At 33.7% G+C, this 23,379-nt stretch overlaps 8 protein-coding genes across 11 annotated transcripts; 3 read left to right on the forward strand and 5 right to left on the reverse strand.

Moving 5' to 3' along the window:
* Positions 1-9: 9 nt before the first annotated feature.
* Positions 10-4,962, reverse strand: LOC107364047 (uncharacterized). Its single transcript, XM_015931334.3, has one exon. The coding sequence runs from the start codon at positions 3,674-3,676 to the stop codon at positions 122-124; it is 3,555 nt and encodes a 1,184-aa protein (XP_015786820.2). The 5' UTR covers positions 3,677-4,962; the 3' UTR covers positions 10-121.
* Positions 4,963-6,075: 1,113 nt separating this feature from the next.
* On the reverse strand, positions 6,076-8,761 carry LOC107364048 (triokinase/FMN cyclase-like). Its single transcript, XM_089268658.1, has one exon. It carries the CDS (start codon positions 8,236-8,238, stop codon positions 6,445-6,447), a length of 1,794 nt encoding a protein of 597 aa, XP_089124784.1. The 5' UTR covers positions 8,239-8,761; the 3' UTR covers positions 6,076-6,444.
* A 154-nt stretch (positions 8,762-8,915) lies between these two features.
* LOC107364054 (uncharacterized) lies at positions 8,916-10,322 on the forward strand. The gene is made up of 2 exons (XM_015931343.3): positions 8,916-9,487; positions 9,956-10,322. The coding sequence occupies exons 1-2, from the start codon at positions 9,216-9,218 to the stop codon at positions 10,194-10,196; spliced, it is 513 nt and encodes a 170-aa protein (XP_015786829.1). The 5' UTR covers positions 8,916-9,215; the 3' UTR covers positions 10,197-10,322.
* A 611-nt stretch (positions 10,323-10,933) lies between these two features.
* Positions 10,934-12,310, reverse strand: LOC107364051 (kelch domain-containing protein 3). Its single transcript, XM_015931341.3, has 3 exons — positions 12,086-12,310; positions 11,846-12,016; positions 10,934-11,774 (listed from the first exon to the last, which is right to left on the reverse strand). Exons 1-3 carry the CDS (start codon positions 12,273-12,275, stop codon positions 11,014-11,016), a joined length of 1,122 nt encoding a protein of 373 aa, XP_015786827.1. The 5' UTR covers positions 12,276-12,310; the 3' UTR covers positions 10,934-11,013.
* A 612-nt stretch (positions 12,311-12,922) lies between these two features.
* Pdp (pyruvate dehydrogenase [acetyl-transferring]-phosphatase 1-like protein, mitochondrial) lies at positions 12,923-15,615 on the reverse strand. Of its 4 annotated transcripts, none has more exons than XM_015931339.3 (5): positions 15,459-15,615; positions 15,160-15,301; positions 14,713-14,981; positions 13,983-14,637; positions 12,923-13,913 (listed from the first exon to the last, which is right to left on the reverse strand). In XM_015931339.3, the coding sequence occupies exons 3-5, from the start codon at positions 14,944-14,946 to the stop codon at positions 13,090-13,092; spliced, it is 1,713 nt and encodes a 570-aa protein (XP_015786825.1). In that variant the 5' UTR covers positions 14,947-14,981; positions 15,160-15,301; positions 15,459-15,615; the 3' UTR covers positions 12,923-13,089. The 4 variants fall into 4 exon arrangements, with proteins under 4 accessions (XP_015786825.1, XP_015786823.1, XP_015786824.1 ...); XM_015931337.3 differs by having other exon boundaries at positions 15,106-15,301; XM_015931338.3 differs by having other exon boundaries at positions 15,430-15,615.
* A 126-nt stretch (positions 15,616-15,741) lies between these two features.
* ppl (glycine cleavage system H protein, mitochondrial) lies at positions 15,742-17,096 on the forward strand. Its single transcript, XM_015931342.3, has 4 exons — positions 15,742-15,988; positions 16,077-16,220; positions 16,480-16,581; positions 16,658-17,096. Exons 1-4 carry the CDS (start codon positions 15,814-15,816, stop codon positions 16,795-16,797), a joined length of 561 nt encoding a protein of 186 aa, XP_015786828.2. The 5' UTR covers positions 15,742-15,813; the 3' UTR covers positions 16,798-17,096.
* On the reverse strand, positions 16,076-17,761 carry LOC107364056 (dynein light chain roadblock-type 1). The gene is made up of 3 exons (XM_015931346.3): positions 17,638-17,761; positions 17,303-17,558; positions 16,076-17,006 (listed from the first exon to the last, which is right to left on the reverse strand). Exons 1-3 carry the CDS (start codon positions 17,641-17,643, stop codon positions 16,951-16,953), a joined length of 318 nt encoding a protein of 105 aa, XP_015786832.1. The 5' UTR covers positions 17,644-17,761; the 3' UTR covers positions 16,076-16,950.
* Positions 17,762-17,857: 96 nt separating this feature from the next.
* On the forward strand, positions 17,858-19,347 carry LOC107364055 (low molecular weight phosphotyrosine protein phosphatase). The gene is made up of 2 exons (XM_015931344.3): positions 17,858-18,006; positions 18,151-19,347. Exon 2 carries the CDS (start codon positions 18,781-18,783, stop codon positions 19,243-19,245), a length of 465 nt encoding a protein of 154 aa, XP_015786830.1. The 5' UTR covers positions 17,858-18,006; positions 18,151-18,780; the 3' UTR covers positions 19,246-19,347.
* The last annotated feature ends 4,032 nt before the right edge of the window (positions 19,348-23,379 follow it).

Below are 23,379 nucleotides of genomic sequence, written 5' to 3' on the forward strand. Positions count from 1 at the left end.
ATTGATTATAAAAGGTTAATAAAGTTAATTATTTCAATAAATATACACTTTTCATTGATAAAGTTTCTTGAAAAGATTGCAAAGTGAATGTAAAATGAGAATCTTAATTAGTTTGAGTCTTCTAGGATGATGATTGAGAAGGCATTATGTATTCCAATATTGGATGATACGAGAAATTAACTTTACCATCAGCCATGGAATTAGCTAATGTTTTACCCGTTGAATCACTTTTATCATTATTATTGTTGTTACTGTTCTTGCCATCATTTTCATTAATAGCTGTAGGTTCATTGGTGGGGTTGTTTTTATCAAATGGTGTTGATGTTTCTTGTGGATGAATTGCATGAGAGTTAGATGCACCGGCAATCGCTACTTTAGGAGTGCTGGTTAACACAGCAGAGTCATAAGTTGATGTAGCATTTGTTTTATTTTCATTATTGTTATTATTATTCTCTGAAGCTCGATTAACCATAACTTTATTCCTATCAGTATCGGTTAAAGATGAGAAATACGCTGATGGTTTCCGTTCGGCCTTTAAAGCATCAGCAGATGATTTACTAGCTGAAGCATATGCAGTTAACGTAGGAAGATCATTGGAAGTTGCTGAGGGCTTGTTATAGACTGGAAATTGTAAATTTGTTGTTGTTGGTCCATGATGACGTTGAAGTTGAGGTGAGAGTGGATGTGATGAGACAGGAACATGAATTACTTGAACTAACGGTGCCCCACCTGTTGATATTTCCCCTGTTCCAGGTCCAGATGAGGAGAGTGAGTGTGAAGATGAGGTTGGCGATGATCCTCTACTAAATGATCCCGTTGAATGTGAACTGTGTAAACGTCCGCCCAAATTATCGGAATGCTCTTGAAATGATAAGGGTTCTTCAGCATACATCATTCCTGGCAATAGATATTCAACTTGATCATTGTGGCCACCTGAATCAGGCTGTTTCCCATTCATTGATGGAAAACCTGAGTTTTGATTAAAAGCATTTGTTAAACCTTGAATGTTTTGTATTGCATCTGATTGGGAAGTTAATTGTTGCAGAACACTTTCAGGTGAAATGGATCCAGTCAGTGAAGGATAGTTTTTAATGCTAGACAAAACTGACAATTGAGCTTTCAACAAATCATTGTTCACCGAATTGATGTTGTCAATAACTGAAAATGGATTTCCAGAAAGTGACTGCCCGTTATTTGGTGGTGAACCAGAACCAGTGCCAGAACCAAGAATAGACCAAAGAGCATTGCTCAATTGTAACGGAGTTGGACTTTTACCCATAGAAGACATTCCGTTTCCATTGCCTTGACCTCCTCCGTTGCCATTTGAACCAACTCCATTAGATCCTCCAGATCCTGGTGACTCGTTTAATCCCAGTAAATCTGACATGGGTGAAGGTCCAGTTGGACCACCAGTTCGTCTAATATGACATGAACATGCAGTTGGTATTTGGAAGGTATCAATGTAAAAACCTTTACCCTTCTCGAAAACCATTAGTCTATGGAAAGAGTGGACTTGAGCACATCGAGAAACAATGCCAATGTTGGATACATAGTTACATCGTTGATTGGGTCGAAGGCATTTTTCCATTCGCACGGTTTGAGTGAATTCAGCTGCATTAACAATTACCTTCCAATCACCCTTGACATTACGAGCGAGTTTAGGTCTACCATAAAGTACTTCAGATGGGCAAATATAACCTCCATGAGAAGCATCTTTGGACGCTCCATTCCCATTTTGGCCGTTGCTATTTCCTTTATTGGAAACTCCTGGTCTTAACCCTTGTCTCCCCACGGCTGATTTGGTAAATGAATCTGAATTAGCTGCTGAATACATGGGATCGGCTCTTTCATCATTAGAAACATCATTTCTGTCTCCAGGAGAATCATCATTTTCATCTGTATCATCGTTTGTCTCATCGGTTTCATAACTATAAGATTCTTCAACATCTCTTGGAATTCCGTCAACAAGTGGAATATTACCTTTGACTTCTGAATACATTAATTCAAATATATCTCTTCTTTTATATATTTCATCCACGATTGCTTGTTCTGGATACTCAAAGTCATCCACACAAATGTGATCTGTAAATTTGTCACACCGAGGGGACATTTCATTTTGCTTGTGACGATCTGAGTCGTGAAAATGAAGAGAATTGCTGTTTCCAGTTCTATCAGTTCCATCATAGGAATCACTTGTCTCACCATAACTATGTTTCTGAATGTGTGAATCAATTTGATTACCATTGCCATTTCCATTGCTATTGCCATTTCCATTTGAAGCACCATTGGAAGGTCGATGTTGATTCGGTCTGTATCTTGTGTTTTGACGATTACCGTCCGGCTTGGCTTGAGCTGGAGGTCTTTTAAATCTGCGTTTAATTGCATTATTAAAATCAACCTCATCATGATCAGATCCAGCAGCTTCAAAAATAGTTTGATGTCCCAGAGGAGGAGTGGAATGGGCTGATGAAAGCTGAGGTGGTAATGGAGCTGGTGAACCATTTAAATGTGCAGGTGTAAGATCGTCCGTGGTTCCACCCTTTTCAATGAAATCAAGCCAATATTTTATACCAGAATTTTCCATGATATCAGGAGGTAAAAGAACCGAGTTTTCAGGATTAAAAGGTCCTGGGAAACCTTCTGGTTGAGGAAGTAGACCAGGAAGCATTATTTGATCAGACGTTGAACCAGAAAGAGGTCGACCTATCGGTGCCAATGAGGGACCATGAAGTGATGCCAATGAAATTGGTGCAGTTTCGTAAGGAATTGGAATTGAACCTCGACCAGGACCAACTGTATGATCACGTCTATTGGGATGCTTGGGTCTCTTAAGACGCCGGGCAAGTCCACCAAACCAAGAAGCAATGGTTCGAGATTCTGTCTCCGTATCATTTTGATTGCGATTTGAGGTGTCATAAAATGATGAGTTGATTATCGGTGGAGGTGGAAATCCATGCGAATAACGATCGATTGGAAGGGAATTTATTTTTTTATTTGCAAGATATGACATAATAAGAAGGGTTAATGGTTGGATAAATGATGATGCTGATGGCCCGTCCACTTGATTAGCTAAAGGGTGAGCTATTGATGCATTACTTTGAGATGACGAAGTATTTAAATCAAGTTCACTTCTAACAACACCTTTTGTAGGTTTTGATAATTTATTTACTGTTGACTGTGTTGTTGAGCTCACTAGTGATGGTGAAGGTGTTGTGGTCGTTGTTGAAGTAGTGGTAGTTGTAGTTGTTGTTGTTGTTGATCTCGGTGTTGGTCTTGGTACTGGTCTTGGTGTTGATGTTGTCGTGGTTGTGGTCGTTGTTGAACTCGTACTTGGTCCTGTTATGATTAAAGGTCTTGATGTTAATGGTAAAACTGAAACATTTACCCATGAATGAGTTTTAACGTTTTTATTATCTTGATAGTTATCACTGGCCATGACTGGTAATCTTGAAAGAAAGGGTTGCTTTGTGGTTGTTGACAATCTTTTAAATTGAAACGGCTCATTATGATACAATTGTTGATGAGCTGAAGATATAATAATTGGATGTTCATCATCATCACCAAAATCTTTGATTCTCGGATAAGATGAGAAATGTGATTTGGGTAAACAAATTACCAGATTAACATTGAGTAAAACATTAAACACAATAATTTTTTCAAGATTTGATTTCAACATGATGTTTTCGATGATGAAAAGGCTGGTAAAGATGATGCCATTAACAAAGGATTCACTTTAAATTGAATTACATAGGAAAAAATATAGACAATTTGACAATAAAATTACAATTTGTTGACAACAACAAGAAAACAAAATTAACCGTTTTTAGGAATAATCAAGTAAACTTTGACTACCAGTTGCTGTTGCTCGTCTTCATCTCCCATTTAATGCTCACTCGCTCCCTTGTGATCTTCTGATTTTCTTCCAGCAAAAGGTGATCATGAATCATGATGCAAAGTAAGGTGAAGATGACACGGTTAGTAAAAGGATAAAGGATTTAATGAATGATACATATTATTCGTGCACGAGTCAACTTGTGTATTTATTGTTATTTACTGAATGTTGTAAATGTTTTTTTTTCTCATTTCGTTTTCCAACAAAATCGTCTTTTAACAAGCAATTAGGGATGATAATGATTATGACAGCACACTATTTAATTTGATTAGGGCTCAATATCAGCCAAGTGAAGAGTTTGATGAAGAAACCTGAAAGAAGATGAGAAAAGCAAATTCAAGTTTAACTTCTTGAAATTGATATGATAATTGTCAGTTCTTCAAGACTAATGGTGTGAGGAGACAAGAGGTTATGTTAAAGATGACGCTCATGATCAGGTAAATGGTGATGCTGGAGATGGAGATGAGAAGGAAAAGGTGGAAGCAGAAGATGAAGATACAAACAATAATAATAATAAAGATGAGACTAATGATTGAAATGGTTTAGTCATTATTAGATAATAACTTGGAAGGAAAGTTTCATGGATGAGAAAAAAGATGATCTTAAAGAAGATTGGGCGTAATTTTGTGGAAAAACTAGAAAAAAAAGTAAGAAAAGAGTTGATGATGAAGTAATTAGATGTCAGGGTTGCTTTCAAATTGTTACTAAAGCAATTCCGGTGTCGATTTGTTTGGGTGAACACAAGCAACCACCAACTATCAGCACCTTTAACTGGTTAAGGAAAGTACCCAAAAGAGCAGATCCGATGATAAAAGATGTTATTCAAAGCTCTTCAAAATCAAATTGTTAACCTTGTTTTTTTTGGTTTGGTTTTGGGTTTTCAAAGAAAGTCAATTCTGGTTCAAGATGAGATGAAAAAAGCTGATGGTCTGGAGGTCAGGATAAGATGCAAATAAAGGTCAACTTGTGGTTAATAAATTGTTGCTTCTGTCTCGGTAATGTATCAATCAGTGTTATTGTTTTCAATTTAATGACTATTTGTTTAATAAAAGGGATAGATACTCAATGTTAATCACTAATGATATAAAGGGTGTATTGTTTAAGAGTGCAATTTTGGGAGCAAAAGAGTAACATTTACTTATCTTATTGTGGTGATTATGACAATAAATATGTTGATAAGAGGAAGATAAAGGTGAAGATGGACAATGATGAAAAATGCATCATATTTATCAACATATTTATTGTCATAATCACCACAATCAGGTAAATAAATGCCACTCTTTTTGCTCCCAAAATTGCACTCTTAAACAATACACCCTTTAGCTTTTGAATGTTAAACTTGGGTTTGAATTTAACACTGCTAAGGTTAATGTAACATGAGCATTTGGAGCGAAAATATAATAATAAGAAAAATGATAATTTTTGATTGTTGTCAAGTCAGGAAACTAGCTTTTACAACTCTTTGTTATTTGTTAATCACAATTAACTTTGTAGCATTGTGACTTTGGCTAGTTCAATTTGGCTTTGCTTTGGTTGGTTAGTAAATTTAAATGTCAAGAAAATTTTATTTCTATTAAATTGCTCTTCAATTGATCACAATCACCATTTAATGTATGAGAAAATATATTTCCTTTATTTTGTATTGAACAATACCAATGGACTGGCAAATATACAAAAAGGAGATTGACCTTACAGCCTTTGACCAATGGACAAGTCCTTCTAACAGTTCAATTGTATGTTCAATTTGAATTCAAATTATGTTTCAACACTGGTTTTTGATGGAAACACAGTTAACTTAACAATAATAAAAGATCAACTATTGAATATAAATTTTGATAAAATACCAAAATAAGTATCAAATGATAAGTCAAACTCTTTGGAAAGTTGTTTCATATTAATGTTGAGGATATAAGATAACTTTTCATGAATTGAATTGACCCAAGTATTTAAGGCTACAATCGGAGGTTTTTTTGGAAGCTTTGCTTCATTGAATTCAATAATACTTAAGGGGGTAAAAACTAAGCCAATTGTGAGTTAATGATGAGATAATTGTGCTATGAAAAGAATCATTGATTTTTTATGATTAAAATTGAAACCAATCAGCGAAAGGCTGACAAAACAAGGCAATAAAATCACAAAGCCTGACTTTTGGGTGACTTTTTTCTTCTATTGCATACACCATAAAATTTATCAATTTAATTTATTGAAATTCATCTGAGCATTCATTTGACAATAAGCTTTACAAACATTTCAAACAAGTGTTTTCAAAAAATGCTTTTTACTGATCATTTTTGGTATTGATTGTGTTTTTTGTGTCAAGAAAGTAACATTCATTGATGATAATGCCATTTCAACCATTATCGACATCTCATGACAATTGCGACAGCTTCTCAGTTAGAGTCAATCAGATCAATAAATTTCCTTGGATCAGCTCTGAAACCAATTTATTGACAATTTCCCTCTCAATATAAAAATTAAAGTGTCTTTCAATTTTATCAGACAAGACATTTGATTATATATTTATGTTTAGTAATTTTGTAAATAAAAGATTTTCATTGTTGCGTGGATTCCAGGTAAGTATCAAAAATAGCTTTAACAATCAAGTAAATTGCCCAAGCACCAGGATCTGGTCCACTATTGGATAGTTTAGGTGCATAAGAGGCTCGACCAATTTTAGCTTCCATTGATGCAGTCGATTGAGCATCACTTTCAACTTTAAGTAAAACATGAGCCAAAAAGGTGGAAATATTGTTTTCCGAATCAGAATACGAACTGAAAGCTTTAACAAGTGAATTGAGAGGATCAACCATTGTCCTGTCACCAGGTCTTGCATAGCTATATTGAGTCATGTTGTTGATTGATTGGGATATTATTTCAGTCCAACTTTGAATGTTTAAACGACCTGAATTGTTTGAAAGCTGGGTTGCCACTGATTTTGAAGCTCCAGTGAAAAATAGACTGAATAGCGCACCACTAGTTCCACCCATACACTTTTCAATGATATGAGACAGTTGAAGGAATGAGGACTTTAAGTTGCCCGATTCAATAGCTTCTAGCAAGGTTCGAGCTCCTGATGCTAAAGTTGACCCACAGTCTGAATCACCAGTTTCAGAGTCAAGTCTGTTGAGATAACTCTCATTATCAATAAGAGTTTGACAGGCACTTGATAAACATTTAATGAAAATAGATTCATATGCTATTAACCGATCTATTTTATCATAATTTAATGCCATTCTTTCTCGCACTGAATCGTCCTCATCATCATCCAGCATTGGTTCACTGTTGATTCCTCTCGGTAAACTACTTTCTTGTGATATTATTACACTGGAACAGGGAGCGTCTAAAAGCTTGAGTAAATCATCATCGACGACCATAATGCTAAGACAAACACCAATCATATCGAAAGATGTCACATAACGACCCGAGTAGGTTCTTTCAATGGTAAATCCTCTTGAAGTAAACTGAGAAATTGCTTCTCTCATGATTACATTCATTTCCATGGTCGTCATTCCACCATTATCATTGAACAGGATAACGATTCGTGTTGATCCATTGTTAGAGAAATACTTTTTCAAGCCAACCTCTTCACTTGTCAGGTGATCAATCAATAAAGAAACAGCTTGTCCAGCAGGAATATAAGGAATCCGTTTAGAACCTCGTTCACCGTGAATTCCTAGGCCAACTTCAAGCTGACCGGGTGGCATAACAAATGATGGACCAACTCCGGGTACATTACATGGACCCAGAGAGATTGAGATTGATGCTATACGAGGAGCTGCCAATTCAACCGACTGTTTGATAGCTTTAAGAGAAACACCATCTTCAGCTAAAGCTCCAGCAATTTTATGGATAAAAAATACTCCAGCTAATCCTCTTTTACCAACTCGACCGGTCTTGGATCCGAAAACACAATCATCACCAAATATAAAAAGATCAACATTGTAACCTTCTAGAACGGCTCTTTCCTTTGCTGAACCAAAATGTAAACGATCACCAGTATAGTTGGGAACAATTAACAAGGTTCCAGCGGAACAATTTTTAAGATTTATCAGTTTAATGGTTCTGAGTACTTCAGCAGCTGTTGGTGAGGCAAAGATGTTACCCGAAACTGAAGCTGTCAATAATCCACTGCCAACAAAACCAGCATGCGATGGCTCATGGCCCGATCCTCCACCTGAAATTAAAGACACTTTTGCTTTGTCCAAAACTGATTCACGAAAGTCTTTACGAACAACAATGTTGGACGATTTATGAATGACAAGGTGATTGTTGACTCTGACAATTCCTTCTAGATTATGGCGGACAGCAGTTGGGACATCATTGATCAAGTATAATCGTGAAGACATGATTATTGAATAAAATTTTCAATCAATTTTCATTCATTTAAAAAAGTGGAAAAATGTTCATCTGAACAGCTTTTCGATTTATGTCCTTGGCTTTAATCTTTACAGTGAAAAAGATTACCTCTCCTCAAGCTGCTAATGACAACGAAGATAATACCTTGTTAGCAAAGAGTAATAGAGAAAGACAATTTTTAGACCAAATCCGTCTGTTTCTTTATCAAAAACAATATCAATGTAAAGGAAAGAAATGGCAACCAGCAACCTTTAAATGGTTACAATCAATGAGGTAAAATCAACCGAGATCCGAGGTCAACACAAAATTGAATGGCATTTTGGTAAACACCAGTTTCTCAGTAAAAATGAAAATGCTGAAAGGGCTGAGAAACTATCATTAAAAGGATTCTCAAGAAATTCCCACCGCTAATTAATATTCAACTTTGAAATGGTAAAATGATTGATCAGGAAATTACGATTTTGTTGAAACTCTACAATCAGCTAATTTTCACACAAATAGTTAACATACCTTTTTGGCAAGGTAAAGGTCTAAAGAAGGAAATGTAGGGTTTTAATGTGATCATCATTTTCATCTTTGTCTTTTCTCCTCCCAATAATCATTTTACTTTGTAACTTTTTTTCTCTACTTAATCAATCGTAAGTTGAATTTTAATCACAAAAAGACATAATTGCTGAATAAACTAATCACAAGTATCCAATAATCATTAACAGAGGTGTTTCATAAACAGTTACTACGCCGTTAGGGTCACAACCAAGCAAATGGTTAACTATTAGCAACAGTTTATCCTTTGTTAATCAATTACCATTTATCATCATTTGAATCAACTTTCACTTGATTTGCCCTTTTCTTTGCCCTCTTTGGATCTTGGTTATCTTTTGATTGTTGTCAGCCCTTTTCTTTCATCAATCATTGTTTCAGTTAGTCTGTAAATCTGTGTGTTAAATCTTCAACTACCTCATAAATCATGATCTGGCGTTATATCTTTCTTATTGGACTTTACTGGTCAATTGTTGATTATGTTTCAAGTGCTGCTCTTTCAGAGCCAATGATGGTCAATGGTGAAAATATCGAAGAAACATCATCACCCGTTGCAACTGATTGGAAAAGGATCGCCGATTGTTTTAAACGTAAACTTGGACCCAAATCAGATCGTGAAACTGAAGTTCGTTGTGCTGGCCGTGAAATGGTTGCCGTCTTTGCTACAATGCGTTCAACTTCGTGTAAAAATTGTCATCTGTAAGTAAAACAAGTGAACATTAATACAACAAATATATCAACAAATAGTTGTCATAATTACCTGATAGCGAAAAATGTTGAAACTTTTACCTCTCATCTTAAAGATACAAAACAAACAAACATTCACTTAAAGACATGTTCTGATATTGTAATTATTATTATAATGACTATTATAATGATTATTGCTGATTACTATCGACACTGACCTAGAAAATGAATTTTAAAGAGCAATAAAGAGCAATGATACAGAGTAATATTATAATCACATTAACGAAAAGGAAAATTATTGATTAGTTAAATGTTGCTACTAATAGTAAAGGTTGTTTAAATTAGTATCATCATCATCTTATCATAATGATCAACTTTTTATGTGAAAAGATGAAGATCAATCTTGAAGATGATGTCGTTATGATGCAAATATTAATAATACTTTGATTGGTTTGGTCTTCTTGCTTTTTAACCCTACAGGTACTTTCACTGTTTGGCTAATTACAATGCTATTTACAATTGCGGTCAAGCCGCTCGAGCTTTGAATGCAGTTGAAGCAGTTGGTGCTTGTCATGATTTTGATGAAGAAAGAGATGAATTTGAAGCTAGTAAACATGGACGAAGTGGTGGTGATTGTGCTGCCAGATATCTTTGCTCAGCCAACTGTAATTACAATCCAGCTAGTGCAACTTGTTCACGGGTTAATTGTCGCACACGATGAGAAATCGGTGGATAAAGATGGTGAAAGCTGGTCATGTTGATGGTGGTCATCAGGCTGGAGGTGGTGAGACGGCAATAGTAACCAAAACATAAAAATAAAAAGCAAAAAAAAAGCTCTTTTCTCCTATTTCTTTACACATTTTTAATTTTCTTCTTCCACTGGAAACAAAATCAGCATGGGAAAGGTGTAATAAGTAATAAGCAAAGCTTATTGCCTTTAAGTAATTAGCAGTGAGCAATAAGTTTTGGTTGAGTCCGGTTTCACTACCCTTTCAGGTCTTTGTGCAAATGCAAACTAGTTAAAAGCAAGATTAAAACACTTTGGTTCCGACTTTTTCACCAATTTTTAAGCCTTTTTAAAAAGCAACAGAAAAAGTCCGTTGAAAAGGCTCCATCTCAAAACAGATGAAACAGTGAAGCTAAATTCAAAATGGTCAAATGCTTAAAGCAACCAATCAAGTCTAAAAACGGTCTACTTAAACCTAGATTTGTGTGTAAGTAAATTTTCAGTTTTCTTTTCTTAATCTAGATTCTCATGGAAATAAATCGAAATAAATATCGAAAAAATCTAAAGCATTTCTTTTCATTGGGTGAGTGAGAATGGCCATCAAACAGCAAATATTGTTGCTTCTTGCGCTGAACTATTATCAGATGATGACCATCATCATCACAACATATTACATTAGATTTACCAAAAGAGCAAAAGTTGAACTTGAATTAAAAAAAACGCAATAAAACTCAAGATCAAATTATTTATTAAATTTAAGTTAGAAAAGTATTAAATTTTTAACAGAAATTGAAAATTAGGCTCAATTGGATTAATGATCATCAACATTCAGCTTATCGAGCTGGCTGCTGAGTTCGTTTTCTGATCTATAAAATTGCACTTCTCGTGCAAGTGCAGTAGTAAGTGTACGTGTGCTTAATTGGTGATCCAATATCACTTGTAAAGACATGGATCGCAAGCTTTCGTTGGTGTCGATGACATATAAATCATCCAATTCCATTAGCTTGTGTACATCAGCGTCAGTGGCATCTGGCAATGGGCAACTTCCTCCGAAAATGTAGAGAAACGAGTTGACGGCAACACAACAGTGTCGTCGCCGAGCAGTTGGACCCCCACCACGAATAGTAATCGGCTCCCATTCGTAGGTTTTGGGATCGAAGACAGCAATATCATCATAATGCTCGTCAGTAATGTCATTGTAGCCACCGAATATTATCATTTTGTTCTTGACAACTACAGCTGTATGGCTCCTTCTGCCAAGTGGCTTGAATCCAACTACATCTGGAGTCGACCAAGTCATCATCGTGAGGTCTAGTTCCAAGGTATTACTGTCATAAAAAGGACACGAGTATGAGCGGCCACCAAAAAGATAAATTCTATTGTTTATTTCCACACATGTGAGGTAATCTTTTTTCAGTAGGTTGGAAGTGAGCTCTGGAAGAGCTGTCCAAGTAAGAGTTTCCAACTCAAAACGGAAAACTGTATCAGAGAATTCTTGTCTCGCTTCCTCAAAACCGCCGAAAATATACATGAATCCTCCAGCTATGCAAGCAGCATGACCATCTCGAACTCCTAATAGAGAGGATAAATGAATTACAATCATCGATAAAATCATTAAGATTGGTAGGAAACAAAATATTTACCTGGAATCGTTCCTGTAACTTCATTGGCTAACCAAGAGCGTGTATTTGTATCAAACATAAAAATTTTGTTGCATGCTACATCGCCTCGGCGACCACCCCACAGATAAATAATGTTGTTGTGTGCCACTACAGAATGACCATATCTGATAAATGGAACATTAGCCGGGTTTCCTGAAAAAAAACAAAAAAGATAATAATTATTTATTGAAATGAAGTTATATTGATATTCAAATTTCTTACCTCCATCGTAGTATTCGAGCTGTTCCCATTTTAATGTTGTCATGTCCAATGTGTGGACATCAATGGGTCGCTCTTCACTATAATCCTCGGTACCTAAATAGCCACCGAAACAGTAGATGTGTCCATCTACAGCAACAGCAGCATGATTGACTCGTTTGAGTCCACCTGCAATTTTGGATAAAACTATCATGATGAGTTTAACGAGAGATGGAGACAAATAAACAGAGAGACTGATAACCAAACTGTGTTTCTGTCTTTATTTATACACAGAGTCGTCTGCTTCACGCACGCCAAAAGCAATGATAAAATGGAGGAATAATGTTTGGTAAAGTCCGGTTTCACGACCCTTTAAGCCTTTGAGCAAACAAAGACTAGATAAAAGAAAGAGTAGGTCACTATGTTGGCGACCTTTTTCACCAATTTTTAAGCCTTTTTAAAATTTCAATAGCAACAGAAAAAAGTCTGAGGCTCCACCTCAAAACAGATGAAACAAAAAAGCTAAATTCAAAATACAATGTACAATGTAGTCAAAGGCTTAGAATAGCTAATCAAGTCTGAAAAACGATTTACTTCAACTTAAATATGTATGTTAATAAGTAAATTTGTGAGTTTCATTTTCTTGATCTAAATTCTCATGGAAATAAATCGAAATACAAATTGAAAAAAAAACCAAAAAATATTCAACAGTTTTGAGTTCCACCCGTAATCTTAAAAGACTTAAAATATTAGAAAAAGTTTCAAAATTTAGATTTATAGATTTTAAAATTGACATTTGAATTTTTAAAAAAACATGAATAAAACTAGACTAGAACACGATTCGATAAAATTCAGTAAATGTTTGAGCAATTTAAATTGGACTTTTTTATCCTAGATAATAACAAGATTTACAAATTATTTATTATTTTCACCTGGTTAGATTTGGTTGATTTCCAGATCTCATTTGCAAATTATTTCAATTCATTGGTTGATTCTTCTTTGATAAAACAAAATGTTTTTTCTCTAAGTCAATCTAATTTCAAAACAATAACAGTAATATCATCTCTAAAGTTACGTACTAAGTGAGGCGGTAATGTCAAAAAAGTAGATAATCTTTTGTGTTGCAATTGATATGGAACCAAATCATCGTCTTGGACCATGTTCGGCAATGGAGGTGTTCCTAAGGCAACTCGGATTAAATGCGTTGAACTGTTGATATCAATAAAATCTTCATCTTCCTTGGGTTGTTCATCATCACAACTAGCTTTTTTTGATTGAGCATGTTGAACTATTTTCTTGGATACCTCTTCGTGTTGATAACTTTGATAGGAGTCAACTTTTTTTGGCACAGATAAATTTTCATTAGAAGATGAAAAACTTGAACTTAATCTAAAATGGTGTCGGAATAATTGTTTAATCAAACAACGACTAGAGCCATATTGTTCCCAAAGTCCATCCGTTGCAATCACAATGAATCTATCTCCAATAGTTGCGTCTGTTTTACTTGACAAAGAGATCTTGGAAACTTCAGGTTTTGCCGTAAGATAAGGTGGAGTCAGATAATTTGGAGGTATTATATGAAGTCCAAAAGCTTTAGTTAAACCAGCTTTTTTAATTTTATCAATCTCCCATTTATAACAAAAATCACCAAAAGCTCGAAAAGGCATGAGATGAGATAAAAGTCTATCATTTCTTATAATAGTTTTCTTTTCATTGGATGGATGAGAAGAAAGTAATCTCTTTGTTTCAGCTGCATTATCACTATTGTGTTCATTTGTCAAGTCAATTGATTTAGTAACTTGATAGTTAGCAGGTCCAGCTTCACGAAATCCTAGGACTGCCTTACAATCACCTGGGAGAGAGAGAGAAATATATAAAGAAATCAATTTAGATATAGTAATGATTTTATAAAAAGGATTACCTGTGGATGCAATATAGCAATCGTCACCATGGACCATAAGTAAAGTTACGCAGCAGCCACTGACAGCCATGGAAAGGTAGTAATGAATGAGAACATTTGAAATAGGATTCTCTAAGCCATGTTCAATTTCATCAGATAAATCTTGATCACATTGCAAGAAAGCATCAACCAATTTATCTTCGATTGACTGGAAGGAAGTTTCTTTAAGTTTCTGAGCATATTTCTCTAGATAATATTTGGTTCTTTCCTTTGTAACTCCATTAATTCGTTCACAGGCTAATGGTCCATAAGAAAGATTCAAACTTTTAGTGACGTTTGGAATCATTTGTAAGTCTTCCACAATTTTGTCCAAATTTTGTGCATCACTGGCCACATTTACTGGATCTGAGCACAAGGCTAAAGCTATGTAACTGAAAAGACGTTTGGTAATTATATCTGCACACAGTCTTCCTCCATGGCCATCAAACACAGCAAATATTGTTGCTTCTTGCGCTGAACTATTATCAGATGATGAATTGAACTCTTTTAAATTTAATTTGGACACTCTGAGGCGATCCTCGGTAGGATTATTTGCAGCTAATTGGTTACATTCGATTGTTTTGATTCGTCCTGAAGAGAAAAATTTCACCTCATTCATAGTGAGTATGTTTGTAACCTACGAAAATACAAGAAAAAGTATAAATTTAGATTAGATGCACGAGAATTGATTTCTAATGATTTAATTAATAACCTGTTCTGGAGTTAATTCTGGCGGAGGGTCATCCGATTCTCCTCCAATAGCGGAAAAATAAGATTCCTGCTTGGATGAGAAGTTACTTTTTTGATTGAATTTCGTAAAGCCGAAATTGGGGAGAAACAACAAATTAACATTTCCTCCGCTCCAAGTACGTAAATTTTTCGAGTTGACAGTGGTTGATGAAATGCGCCGTGGCTTGAATAATCTGACAAGCATTGAAACTCTCATGTTGGCAGGAAATGTACCAATTAGTTGATTGTTTACTGTGTAGAAGAGAGAAGAGGAAAATCCAATCAACGAAACTATTGATTTAAGTCATAAGTCAAGGTTGCACTGCGAGATTTTGATCTATGGGTCTTAATTGTGTTATTAAAATGGCACATTTACGATAAGTTCTGATGAAAAACACAAGTGAATATCTTCAACCATCACAATATTTACATTAAATTACAAGGTTTGTAAGCCGTCTATCGACTTGGTTTGATGTTCATGTTATTTTTAAAGGCTTAATCCCACCATTTTCAAACCACAAAAGAAACGATCGAAGGAAAAAATTGTTGAATGGATGAAGAAATGGTTAATCCTGTAAAGATCAGAATAAAGAAAAATGGATCACAATTTTATAAATGGTTTAAACAATAATTCGAGGAGCAAGAAGTAAACATAAAGGTTAGTATGGAATTGTATCACATATTACATTGAATATCATACCAAAAGAGCAAAAGTTGAACCAAGGTTACCTTGAGATTCGTCTATATGGTGAATTGGATGGATGGTTATGATGATTATTATTTAATAGTTAACGCTTGGCTCATTTAAAACTGAATTAAATGAAAGAATAATCATGATAATTTAAAAAAATCATTTGTTTAAAGGCTTAATAGAGTAGCATAGATAGTGATTCATTATATAGTCAATTGCTGGTAGCACAAGACATATGATTACAGCTCATGAGTCTCCTCTATCGATGATCAGACAGCAACATTGCTACCATAGGCTGCATTTTAAGAAACAGTTCACGGATTAATCTCAGTTAACAACTTTGATTTTTGTTTTCAATAAACATTGTATTTTAAATAATTAATTAAATTTAATATGTTAGTGACGAATTTAACTAAAGTTTTAACTCCTCGGGGTTATAAAACTGCTTTAAAATTACTCTCTACACCAACATGGTCTAATTTTGAGTCCAAGGGTCTTTCTCCTGCCAATTTTGCAATCCAATCACAACAATTAAGATGCTTAAGCTTAACTGCAAATCTATTTTCTGGTATGTATACTGTTTAAACTTGTAATACGATTTCAACTGCATTAACTTTCTTTTCTTTTTCAAAATTTACTGTATTTACCATGAACAGAGCGAAGATACCATGATAAACATGAATGGGTAACGATTAAAGATAACATCGCGACAGTTGGCATTTCTAATTATGCTCAGAAGCTATTGGGTGACATCGTTTTCGTAGAGCTGCCAGAAGTTAACCGTGAGGTTGAAAAAGATGGTGAGTATTTGTTCTTAATTGTAATTCACTTATATCTAACCATTGCTGAATAATGAGCGATTTTAGAGAGGCTTTCAAGTCAAGTCTTCCTTGTTAATTTAACTTTTTTCCGTAGTTTACAATATCACAACTGAGATGATTTTTTTTCCACAAACATATCCTTAGAATTATATCGCGAATATAAGATATTTGTCCATGAAACCATTCGTACACTTGTCTTTTTGAAATGAAATATAATTCAATCTCTTTCTCTGACTAGATGAAGTCGGTTGTGTGGAGAGTACTAAATCAGCAAATGACATCTATTCACCAATCTCTGGAAAAATTGTTGAAGTTAACGAAAAACTAGAATCCGAACCACGTGAGTACTATTGATTGGTATTGTGATTAAAGCATGATTTTTATTGATTCCATTTTACTGTTTTTCACTCTCATAGATTTACTCAACTCATCTCCATATGATGAGGGTTGGATTTACAAGATGGAAATACCAAGTGAAGAAGAGTTTTCCAGGTTGATGGACGAGGACCATTATGAAAAATTCGTTAGGATACAAGATGGTGACTCCGCACATTGATGACCTTTAATCTTTACAAATGTTTTGATTACAAGGTTTTAAGAGTTTAAATTGTTAGTGAATTTCTTTATTGAAGCCAATGAAAAAGTAAAACAAATCCTTGCGCAACCCTTCAATATTTAACATTATTTTTTCCATTAAAGACGAAACGCTCTAAGCTGTTGACTCCATAGTAGGATTTAATAATGTTATCAAGATGAAGTCTTTGTCTGTATTGAAAGAAAATCAAAAGAAGGAAACGTTATTAGATATCAAGAATCAAATAAATAAAATTGTGATATGATAAAAATGATTATAAACATGGGTTTTTATCTTGATTTGATTGAAGTAGCAATCAAAAATCATATTTCTTGCCTATCTAATCTAAGATTGTTAATCAGTGATCAATCTTAAATTATCAAGAAAATTAGCAAACAAATAATCGAGATGAAAACTGAGTACTATATCTATTCATCTATAAATACTTTCTATGACCACTTATCACGATGATAATCATTTAACCTACCAGGAACAACGATGAACTCAATTCTTTTGGTCCTAATCTTGAGAAAAGTCAGCTCATCATTCATATATTCTTTATCCTTAAGAGCCATCCTTGCTTTCTCAACTATATCTGAGATAATGTTTGCATAACTTTGAGAAGATTCTTTATTTTCGGACAAAGTTGATTTGATAATGTTTCCCTCTTCATTGGTAACAATAACACCCATTACAGACTTATGAGTGCTTTCAATACGTTTAAGAGTCTCCTCGATTTCTGCCTAAGAGTAGAGAAAAAGGCATTAATACATTAATGACATACATAACAAAACGAAAAATACCATCTAATTCGATACTTACATTCATGACTGTCTAATGACTGGAATGTCCAATTGCTCTTTTGATAGATAAAATTTTTCAAAACGGTTTAATACTCAGAGTATTTTGAATAAAACAAGTTTAATCAATCAAAAATTTATTTTTTGCAAAGATTGAATAAGTTTCCCCTAACAACCTTCACTGTAAACAAACAACTCTATAACGCCGTCTTGTGTTTAAAAAACGTATTATACAAAATTTCTGTAATACAGTTTGTTGATTTTTTAATAGTGACTAATTTCAACTAATTCAATTGTCGTTGATTCTCTTCTATTTATTATAAAAATTGTTACAGTTCTAAAACTGTCATTCAAAGATAATCTTTCTTCGTAATTACTGGACAAAGTCAAGGTATTTTTAAATTAATTTCACTTACATGCAATTGTGCTTTCCAATGACAAAGTAAACATCAACACTCGATATTTGTAATTTGATTGAAAATTGTCTCTTATATCATTATTTCTTACATTCTATTGTTTTCTATTTATTTTATAGACGCTGGTCAACGGAATGTTACAAAGGAAACCTAAGAGTATATTTTGGTCTAACCCAAGAAAAAATATGCGTTTTTTGATGAAGTATACCGCTTTTTCAACGCTATCCACATTTTGCTCTTTCATGGCTATTCATAAAAGTCAAAATATTCGTTACTATTTTCACAATAACTTCAGTTTCATGCTGGAAGTTTACTACCAATTTATCAAAACAGTAGCTGACAAAGATGATAATATTAGAAAAGCAGATTACGCTACTTGGGGAATTCAATCGCACCGAAGATGAAATTTTACATTAAATGTGATACAAATGAGATGATTTAAACTAGCCTTAATTTATTCGTGAATTAATCTTGAAATTAGTTAATATTTTGAAGTTTGTTTTTTAATAAAATGTTCGTTAAATAGCTCGATAATTCTGTCAAGCTTTTAACAATTTTTCAAGGCGAAAAACTACTCGTTACATAAATTCACGGATCCAATTTTAAAAGATATTTGATCCATTAGTTCTTAGTTTACCTGCACAAATCTCTAGAAATCTCTTGTTTTGTTATAAAATTATATCATCAAATTGAATTAACTGTTTAGTAATTTTTTATTGTTGTTTACATTCTAAAAATTATTTGAAATAATGGCCAAACGAGGTGTTTTGATGGTTTGCCTTGGTAATATCTGTAGATCCCCAATTGCTGAAGCAGTCTTTCAACATGTTATCAAGGAACGTGGATTAGAGGATAAATGGTTTGTGGACTCAGCAGCTACGTCAAGTGAACACATTGGTTCAGATCCTGACCCACGAGCATCAGCTTGTATTAAACGTCATGGCATTGTTTACAAACATAAAACTAGACGACTAACTGCTGATGATTATCGGAAATTTGATTTCATCTTTGGTATGGATAAGTCAAATCTTAGTAATATAAAACGAATAGCCCCAGCTGATGGTAAAGCTGAAATTGGATTACTCGGAGATTATCATCCAAAAGGAAAGACAATTATCCATGATCCCTGGTATGATTCGGATGACAAGGGTTTCGAAGAGTGCTATGAGAAAGCATTGGCAAGTGTTAATGCCTTCCTTGATCAGCATCAATGAAGTCCATCGAAATATCGTGCTTCGTCTCGGATTTATTGCTCAATTTCCTATTTTTTTGTTTCTCAATCTGGAATAAAATTGAAGATCCATTAATTTACCAGTCACATTGTATATCAATTTAAATTCATTATTCATACAAGCTGCAACTTTTCACAATACTAGGACTGATTCAAGGATCCAATGGCAAGAGATATTCTGATCCGACAGTTTCAGGTCTACCTGTCTTAATCTTCACAAGTCTCTTGTTTTTTACAAAAGAATCAGCTAGGAGAAGGAAGACGATTGAAAAGCGGTGAATTTAATTAGACAAGTGTCTGCAATAAACTACCAAATACACCACGCCGCTTGGTAACTTGAATAATCTCCCGAGAAAATTAATCGGTCTAAAAATTTGTAATATTCTGTGAATTGAGATAGTAATTACGGTTCGTTCCATCAATCTGGCTGTACTTTATAAATGAAAAAGCTTTCAAGTCTTTCACTGATGGTAGTTCAGGCCCACAAACGTTGAGACAAGCCTAGTTTTTATTTCCTAGCACAAAAATCGATAGAAATAGCGAAGACTCACGATACGCTGAAAATTCCAGTATGGAATCAAAACCAAGATTGTTAGAGACAGAGTTTGAATCTACTGAAAAGGGCATAATCATAATGATTATGATCAGATTAGTGGCTCTCTGTAATTTTTATGTATTTTTAATTTATACAAACTAGATACAATGTAGTTTAACCTGTTATTGGAACGATATTCAAAATGGTAAGAAGCTGTTCCCTGAGCGAAACTTTTGATGATGGAAATTTACTGCTTTGGGCGCTTTTTCTTTGAACGGAGCTTTGATCAAAGGATTCTCTAGATTATATTAATTTTATAAATCTTTGAAATTATTTGAATTCTTATGCTGAAAATTATTAGATTTCCAGTAAAATCATGAAATAATAATTCCCCAACATTCGCATTCCTTGAATGTTCACAATCAAATTTTGTAGACTAGTGGACAGTCTATTCGTCTGATTTTAATCGAAAACTTTTGGAGATTGATTTCAAGAAGATTTTGCCAAAGCTGAATACGAGATGTTTTAAAGTCCTATTAACCAGATGCAAACAATCTGTTGTAAATTAGGTAAATTTAATCAGGTTAAATTACGCCACTGTTAAGAGCCCCTTCGTTACCCTCAAAAACAGTCAATTCATATTCAAAGGCCAAATTCATAATGGAAAGAAACGCATCACTAAAATGATGAATAAGGTTGACATTTCACAGAAAATTATTATTTATTTTTGTTTAGCAATGAATCGACAAATATACTGTTAATATGTCAAATAATGTATTGTAATTTTGAATTGTTAATCATCTCAATATTAGTAAACAGTACAGAGAGTTGTCCACAATTTACACAACATTTAAATTGATTAAATAGCTCTGTAGCCAAGCTGAGTAAAAGGGGAATTGAAAATAAGATGAACTCTTGAACAGCTTGACAATGAAGGAATCGGTTGTTATCCATTCAGATGAAGCAAAACTAGACCTAACTCTGTTCGACCTTTTATTTTCATGGTTAATTTTTTCAATCAAATTTTGGGTATTTTCAGTGTAAATTGACTGTGAAATACACTTTGAATAATTTCACTTTACCCAGTCTTAAAATTTCTTTTCCCTTTTCATTTTCTTATTTTTTCCTCTTCTTTCCTAGTAAACCCAATGCAAATTGAAGTCTAGACAAATTTTAAACTCTGATTTCAATAAATAGTCATGAGTCCTTCAACATTCAATGATCTTAATTGCTTATGGAAGTTTAAAATGTTGAATTGTAAGGGTTTTTGCAAAAGCGATTGTATCTTTGTTTTCAACCTACCAAGGCTAAACATAAAACTCTCTAAATTTTGTCTTTTCATATTGATGGACTATTCAATTAAATCAGATACTATCATGAATTGATGTTTAAATAATATTCTGGAAATTTTTAGCGTGATTTTTTCACTTTTACAAGATCACTTCATTTTGAATTTGGAATCCAATGCCAATTGAATGTAAAACGGTAAATGCAATATTATTTGTTTTCAAATAAAATTGAATAGTAAATTCAGCTGGACAGAAATTGATCTTGATCTGTTCTAATCTTTCACTGTAAGTTGGTTTCTTGGCATCCAATTTGTGTCATGAAATCGTCTGTGATTCAATCGATCAATCAATTAGAGTTCAGTTTAAGATTTTTCAATGGGTTTTCCCAGTATTTGTACAAATCAATGAAACACAATAAGCAACCATTTCTGAACGACGAGCAACATTTGACTATCACAAAACAATCCTTTTCATGTACTTATAACTTCATAACAAATGAGATCTATGCAAGTTCATCAATTGAAAATCACATTCAAATCGACTTAAATTTAGACTTTTCATGTTGATAGCTAGGAATTATTCTTAAGGTTGAATAGATGAAACACCTTCATACTTAAGAACGCAATTTTCACCTCTAATTACTTTATTTGTTTCTGTTAGATTCAATAGCATTCAGCAGATCTATTTGGCTTGTTGACTTTGAAAAGAGCTGAAACTATTCAGTGACTTTTACCTTGTCTCTAAATTAATTTTGGTGATTTGCATTTCATTTCGTGATTTTGACCAAAAATGAAATTTCGCTTGATTTAAGGCTAGTGACACCTGGCGATTATTTTAGGCTCAAATTGCATTTTTCAATTTTATTTGTGCAACTGAAGTTCAATTTCATTTTTAAATATCATTCTCATAGCTGATAGAGATCAGATTCAAGTTTATCAAATAGTTTACTTCAATTATTTTATTACTCTACTTTTCTCAATTTAATTAGTCACTGATTGTCATTCTTTCAAATCAATTAACTCAATTCACATCAATGTTTCTTCCATTTCATGCTGAACGGTTAAATAATTTCAAGGCAAGAATTTGCTTTGTTTTCAGTTGCTTTTTAGTATAATGTTTGCCTAATCTCAACCGGCTGGTAAGTTGGTAAACACAATGGTAGGTAAACATTTAGGTGCCAAAATATTCCTGGTCCCGGGAATTTTTGTTAACATTTTTTTGCAGCTCAACAGATGATTACTGAACTGGTTTGATCTCAAAAGATAATTTTCCCTGTTCGTGATGGCTGCAACCTGCGAGATTCCAGGGAAATGTCCAACCACCAGTTGATTCAAGATGGCAATAACCTGGTACTTTACTTGTTTTGTTCAAATTGAAAGCAATTAGGCCCAAATGACTTGAGCTTGAAAGCCACCAGTTACTGCATCTGGAAGGATTGGAAAGATAGGAAAAGCATCTTGAAATGGACTTGGTTACCTTTAATCTTTTAATGCGTATTAAAACCCAATTAAGTTACACCAAAAAAGCCAACAACTTGATTTTAATTATTCATTTGTCCTTCTGATTGTCAAAGTAAACACTTGCACTAATTGGTAATTTTAAAATTGTCAGTAATTACTATGAAAATTCAATTTTTCACCATAAATCTTTCCCTACGTTGTGTTTATAATAGCTTATTGCTTACATCTTCTGGTAATATCAGGTTAATTCAACCATTGTAACTTCACATAGGCGTTTCTAAAGGGTGTTGCGGATAAAAAGGAGAATTTATCTTTCCTAAAATTTTGATAAAGATGACGTTGACCATGATAACAATGAAGATAACAAAATTGAAGACTAAACAAACGTAGACAAATCAATTTATCAATAAATCGTCATCTTTATCAAAATTTTAGGTAAGATTAATTCTCCTTTTTATCCGCAACACCCTTTAGGAATATCAACAAACTTTACTGAATCTAATTAGAAGTGCAATTTAAGGCAATCTAAATTGTATGGTTAGGTTAAAAGTTTAACAAGTAAATTGTTGAAAAAAAGGACCAACATGGATGAGACTAGGAAAGGCAAAAAGGCAAAAAAGTAAAACCTGATGAACAACTGAGAGGTTTCAAATTCAATTGTTCAAAGCTTGATATGCATTGAAGGTAACCTGAACAATTATGGCAAAATACCTTTACCATAAAATCAAAGATTACCTCATTTGATATATTAATTTTGTAACATAAACCCTATGATATGCAAAGGTTGGAAATTAGAGAATCAATTATAAAATGAAATGTGAAAAGGTAGATGA

The sequence above is a fragment of the Tetranychus urticae genome, chromosome 3, assembly GCF_039701765.1.
Source record: "Tetranychus urticae isolate SD_2017Ah chromosome 3, NJAU_TeUrti_SD_1.0, whole genome shotgun sequence".
Classification (NCBI taxonomy): domain Eukaryota; kingdom Metazoa; phylum Arthropoda; class Arachnida; order Trombidiformes; family Tetranychidae; genus Tetranychus; species Tetranychus urticae.